The 6,322-nt window shown below is 40.5% G+C and overlaps 1 protein-coding gene across 1 annotated transcript; it reads right to left on the reverse strand.

The window, feature by feature from the left end:
• Window positions 1–85: 85 nt before the first annotated feature.
• On the reverse strand, window positions 86–6,099 carry SCCPDH (saccharopine dehydrogenase (putative); the record flags this gene model as incomplete). The annotated part of the gene is made up of 6 exons (XM_009583664.1): window positions 86–205; window positions 1,343–1,460; window positions 2,302–2,432; window positions 4,032–4,081; window positions 5,419–5,548; window positions 6,019–6,099. Coding segments are annotated over 6 exons (630 nt in total), but the record flags the coding sequence as incomplete, so codon positions are not given.
• Window positions 6,100–6,322: the final 223 nt, after the last annotated feature.

The following is a 6,322-nucleotide window of genomic DNA, read 5'->3' on the forward strand; positions in this document are numbered from 1 at the left end:
AAAAAAAAAAAAAAAGTCCAACAGTAAACTAGAGGGAAAAAAACCATCTCCAAACACGTAATTCTTTTGCGTTTTGAACACTTACTTTCGTCAGAAGTTTTCTTCCAAAGCTAAACTTCACAAGAAGAAGAAATAAAATGCCAGCAAACATCAGCTTGATAACAGAGCCAAGACCACCTATGTTCACGTAAGCGCCATACTGCACCTGAGGCAAAAACATATTTTCAGTGATAGAATTGACATCACAATTTTTGCATCAATTCATCTGTAAAAATAAGTCTACCTCCGAATTAGGATGCAATTGTTTTCTATAATAGACAGCTGTTTAAATAGGGCCTTAAACAATTATCTTTGTTCTAAACAACTCTTTGAATAATGCTTCACTTCATAATTCATTCTGAGAAGACAACAGAACTACAGAATGGCGAGGGAGCGAGCATGGTAAACAAAAGTGGAAAACTTTAAAGAAAGATCTGTTTTGGTATCTGATAAACTTTTATGTGTAGTAGAGAGTACACTGTATGTTTCTAACTTTACATTCAGTGGTGATCTGAAAGGAAAAGCAGCATTTCACTGTTCTCAGGTTCATCTAGCTCAGTTTGAAGTTAGTCTGTTTGTAATTAATAACGCATTGAGAGACATTTTTTAACTTTAGGTTATTGAAGATGGTGCGGTTAAGGCACAAACCTCAGAAGAAGGACCTGAAACATCACCATACAGTAGTGAACTACATCCATCAGGCCATCTTCAATACAGCTATGATACTATAGAGCAACAGTTTGCACGTGATTTGCCTGATAATAACGATGGTGAATGTGATGCAGCCGAGGGAGATGGAGAGCTTTTTCTCTCTCAGAGTAATTTTCAGAGCTTTTAGAAGCTCTACTGATACAACAAAAAAAGCCTCTGCACAGGAACAAAATTTAATGTATTTATCATTCCCAAAAATCATGAAGCCTACCTTTCAAATATTTCTGTGACTGAAGGCTTCCATTCCCTACAAATACATACCCAGAAATCAGACAGCATGAGAACCCTACAAGAGACCCTTGTAACTATTACGCTAGCAGCAATAAGCAAGCTCGTCAGGCAGAGTATCAAGTAGTATGAAACAGGCCAGTGCACCCAGAAGAACCTGGGCCACATCAGGTCAAGCAGCTTCCAAAGGTGATCAACTGAACAAGCCTTCTTTACAGGAGCAGAAGCACATTACAGTTCATTACTATTTACCTAACTACAGAAACCCTACTACACAGATCTGCACTAAGGACAATTATTCCATAAAGGAAAGGTTTGTTGAAAATGGTGATAATGACATAGTATACTAATAACAGTAACTTACAGGTGTTTCCTGCAGCTCTGTGTACAAATAACGCTGAGACCGTTTCACAACAGAAACATCAGATCCCATGAATGGAATGGAGTACTCTTTGAATTCCTGGTTGTAAAACACAAGTCCTCTGCAAAAGGAAAAAAAAAAAAAGTCAGAAAAAATGTTCGCATGTTCACACAAACTGAAAAACTGATCATAACGGCCCTACCAACACTGGCTTTTTCTCAAGCATTTTTATGACATTATCTCATTTCACTGAAAGCAAACCACTCCAAATTTATCCCTGGCTCAACTCAAAATTCCATGCGCCACAGCAAGGATGAATTTGATAATCAAAATAATATTCTCCTCACATTTCTTTTTTCCGTTCTACTGATCACTTCTGAAATCAAATTCAAAAGATTGCCACGTCACTAAAAGTCTTTTAGAACAAGTTAACTTGAAGACCCAGTAAATGCTGGGACATGTTCTCTTTTCAGTAAAATATGAACAAACCAGTAAACTGAACTTACCTTCAATTCTACTAGACGAGCATCTATGTGTTCATAGAATCATAAAGGTTGGAAAAGACCTCTAAGATCATCAAGTCCAACCTTCAACCCAACACCACCTGCCCACCAAACCATGTTCCCTAAGTGCCACATCTACACGTCTTTTAAATACCTCCAGGGATGGTGACTCCACCACTTCCCTGGGCAGCCTGTTCCAAGGCCTGACCACTCTTTCAGTAAAGAAATTTTTCCTAATGTCCAGTCTAAACCTCCCTTGGCGCAACTTGAGGCCATTTCCTCTCATCCTAACTAGCGATAGGACGAAAAGATAGCGATTGGGAGAAGAGACCAACACCCGCCTATTATACCAAAGCCCTAAATGCATCTTTTTAGTATTTAATAATATGTTAACAATCTATATAATAAATACTGGAACTGTTAGAAGACAGTATGTTGCACATATTACGCTTCTTATACCTTCTTTTAAGTTTTGCACCAACTACTGGAACAGGGGCATAGCCTATACTTTTTCGAAGCTTCCTCAGTTTGTCTTGATCTGCAAGGCCATAAACAGCTGACTTCCAGGTCCCATCATGTGCACAAGAACCCTGGTAACGTACCATGAAACAGTAATTAATTCAGTACCTAAAGGTTTCATGTATTATTTTAGTAATGACCTTAGAATTATTACATATATTACACATTATTGCAATTATTACATATATGTATTATGATTACATGCATTAAAGTATATTGAAATGTGGTGGGTTGACCTTGGCTGAACGCCAGGTGCCCACCAAGCAGCTCTATCACTCCCCTCCTCAGTAGGACAGGGAGAGGAGAAAATAAAATGGGAAAAAACCCAACCTCGTGGGTAAAGATAAAGGCAGTTTAATAAAGCAAAAGCAAAGGCCGCACGTGGAAGCAAAGGAAAACAAAAGATTTATTCTCTACTTCCCATCAGCAGGCAATGTCCAGCCACTTCCCGGGAAGCAGGGCTTCAGGGTGCATAGCGTTTGCTCCGGACGACAAACGTCGCAATAACGAATGCCCCCCACCCCTCCTCCTTTCTCTTAGCTTTTATTGCTGAGCAGACATCATATGGTATGAATAACCCTTTGGTCAGTTTGGGTCAGCTGTCCTGGCTATGTCCCCTCCCGGGATCTTGCCCACCCCAGCCCAGTGGGTGGCGGTGGGTAATGTTGGAGAGACAGCCTAGATGCTGTGCGAGCACTGCGCAGCAGTAGCCAAAACACTGGTGTGTTACCAACACCTTTCTAGCTACCACTACAAAGCACAGCACTATGAGGGCTGCTACGGGGAAAATTAACTGCATCTCAGCCAGACCCAATACAATCTGCACCCCTTATTCCATACGATTTGTGTCATGCTCAGGTCCCAAATAATTTAAGACACATATATATATATATATATGTATGTATGTATGTATGTATCTTCTAACCATGCCATTGTATTTAATTCTCATTACTGCAATCCCTTCTTACCAACACTTACACCTTATACTACGTACTTAACTTTTTGTCTCTATACCCACAATACAGATTTATACATTAACTGCTATCCCCTGCCCTTTAACAGAGAGATACGACTCTCCCATTCCATGGGCTTCCTCCACTCCTCCAAATGTTCATAGGAACAGGCTACGACTTGGGCCCCATCTGTCAAGATGGGCGCTCAGGACAGGAGAAGCAGTATGTTTGGGCACCAACACTAGCTTGATTTGGGTCATCGCTGCATTATTTTAGTAATGACCTTAGAATTATTGCACGTATTACACACTATTACAATTATTACATACACGTATTATCATTACATGCATTAAAGTGTCTTGAAACCCTGCCCCAAACAAAAAAAGCCAACAGCCAAACACGAGGATTACTGGCAACATGCTATGTATCTGTTACAGTTTGTTTGTGTATGAATCCTTCCCACACCTCTGCAAAAACGAAGTATTTCTTGAAACAGCTTAACACAACAAACTTTAGGTAGAAAGCCTATGCAAATGAACCTTACAAAAGGGTGTTTGCTTGGGATACTTTTATCAGCTCCTAAAGTTCTTAAGACTCATCATCAAAGACCTGCCAGCTTGTTCCGTGGTCTGAATCAACGTAATGACAGTTATTCTAATGGGCTACAGCGATGTTGCCACAAATACCTCTGTGTTTCCAAGGTATAAACCAACTAACCTCAGGCGCCAATTTCACCTTCAGGAAACTTTCAACAGCAGTTAAAGTACCTTTAAGGAAGGAGAAAACATTACTTGGCATGTACAGTCATTAGTCCATAAAGCCAGAGTACACTCTGGGTAGACCCAAGTAGCAGGCCACTGACATTATTAGTTGAAAAGGCAGAGTCACATCTATATCTCAAAGTAAAATGAACTGAGATTAAGCTATTTTAATTAGCAAGCATCAAATTTCTTAAGTACTTCAGTAAGGGTCACTAATACTACCTTTACTCATTACATTTTTCATTTATCTAAGTAATGAGATAATGTAAATAATGAATGGGGGGAAAAAAAGGAAAAGAATAGTAAGAGCCATATTTAGTTCTCCTCCAAGTTTCAAAATAAAGGAGGACGTGAAAGGCTGTGAAAACCGAGAGGGACTTACAGATTTTGGCAGACCTTAACTACAAAAAAACCCCACAAACCCGCAACCCCCCGAAACACCTAAGATATCCTCAAACATTTAGTTTCAGCATAGCTTGTGTTTTGCAAAGAATGCTTAGTAGTGATGAACAGCAAAACAAAACAACCCCTCCAAATTCTGCTTTGTTTGGCTTTGCTGGTTCCTTCTGAGATTGTAGAACGGCACTTGTATGGGCAAGTTCAATATAGCAAGCAACTGGATAGACGGGCGATAATACCACGAAGTCAAAATGGGAAGAGATAAAAGCAAAACATTTGGATGCTCTTATCGGCCCTTCCAACTGAAAGTCAGACCTGATGAACAAAGTAGCCTCGTTTGAGATTAGCATCAAGTACTATTTGCATAGAATTAAATCTTCTCACATCTTTTCTCAAATACATTTATCCTCTTTCAGTTACTGTCTAGCTGCTCTTAAGGCAAAAGGCATTGGATGGCACTGTCTATCTACCTACACTCGTGCAACAGCTTCTCAGTGCTTGCGGTAGAAAAAGAAAACTTACAGAACCTGATTACCCACTGATTTGCGATCCCTTTCCACAGCCCTCCTGCCCCCGCCGTCTCTTCCCTACAACCTACAAGATTCTCACTGCACGAGAGGCCGTGCGCTGAGGCTTGCCTAGGGACGTCCACACCCTGGCTCAACAGCCCGCTGCTGACAACCGACGGTTCTGTTCTCTCTGTGAGCAACATGACCTTGAATCCCTCCTCTACCTAATGACCAATTTTCGCCAATCTAATGGGAATATGATTTACTTTTAAATTTTTATCTACTAGATTTGGCTGAAACTGGTCAGCTGCTAAAGGCAGGCAAGAAGAGAGACACAAAGAGTTTCCACGTAAGCATTGCCGCTTTAGGAAACCAGATGAAAGCATCATCTGGTTCTTCTTCAGCGTAAGGTCACACTTAGTTTAACTAAGTCACCTTTCAACTTGTCTCTGGTGTACAGTACTCCCATGTCGGCTGGTATAGAGTCAAAGCCACAGCTTCCAATGACATATACTCCCTTTTCCGCAGCTTTTTCGTTGTATTTCAGGAACATTCCTTCCAGAAACTAAAACACAGTCAGAAAAAGTATTTTAAGCCAAACTCCACGGTTGCCCACACCCAACAATAGCCATCAGCGCTTTACCGTCATATCGTAGCACCCTACACACTTCAAACCCCTTACAAGCGTCTTCAAGACAGAGACATGTTATTCCTGTTTTACAGCATGGAAGTGTCACAGCAGTGCAAAGAATCGTGATCTACACAAAATTCCTACATAGACTCAGAACCAACACTTAAAGCAGAATTCAAAAATTCTGGATTTCCAGAGAGAACCTGAGAGGCTCATGTCTAAAAGCAGGAAAACTATACAACCAATACACATCATTGTACTTTAAAATAATTAATGCATCTTCAGATCAGGAGGCAGAATTTGTCCTTGTGTTCAAAAACATGAGCAGAAACATGAAACATACTAAACAAATATTCCGTTAATAGATCCTTGATACAAGGTAGCATTTTTCTACTGTCACATACCTGGGGTTCGCCACTGATGTCAATGCAGCTTGCACCATTTTCAATGCACGCCTCTACCACAGGCTCGCCAAAGAATCTATACTATAGAAGGAAAGAACACCACACATACATAACAAAATAAACCCCACAGGCCACAACTCGCCCCACGTGCTTTATCTAACACACGTATCTACAATCAAAAGAAACGCTTGATGGCTATTGATTTTGCTAAGTGGGGCAAAAATGTCATAGTGCTTGTATTGTTGTGGGGGCTGGGGAGAAGGAACAGCGTAACAAACTTCATCACTGATAACGGAGTTTGCTG

Source organism: Fulmarus glacialis, unplaced genomic scaffold, assembly GCF_000690835.1.
Source record: "Fulmarus glacialis isolate BGI_N327 unplaced genomic scaffold, ASM69083v1 scaffold10348, whole genome shotgun sequence".
Classification (NCBI taxonomy): Eukaryota; Metazoa; Chordata; class Aves; order Procellariiformes; family Procellariidae; genus Fulmarus; species Fulmarus glacialis.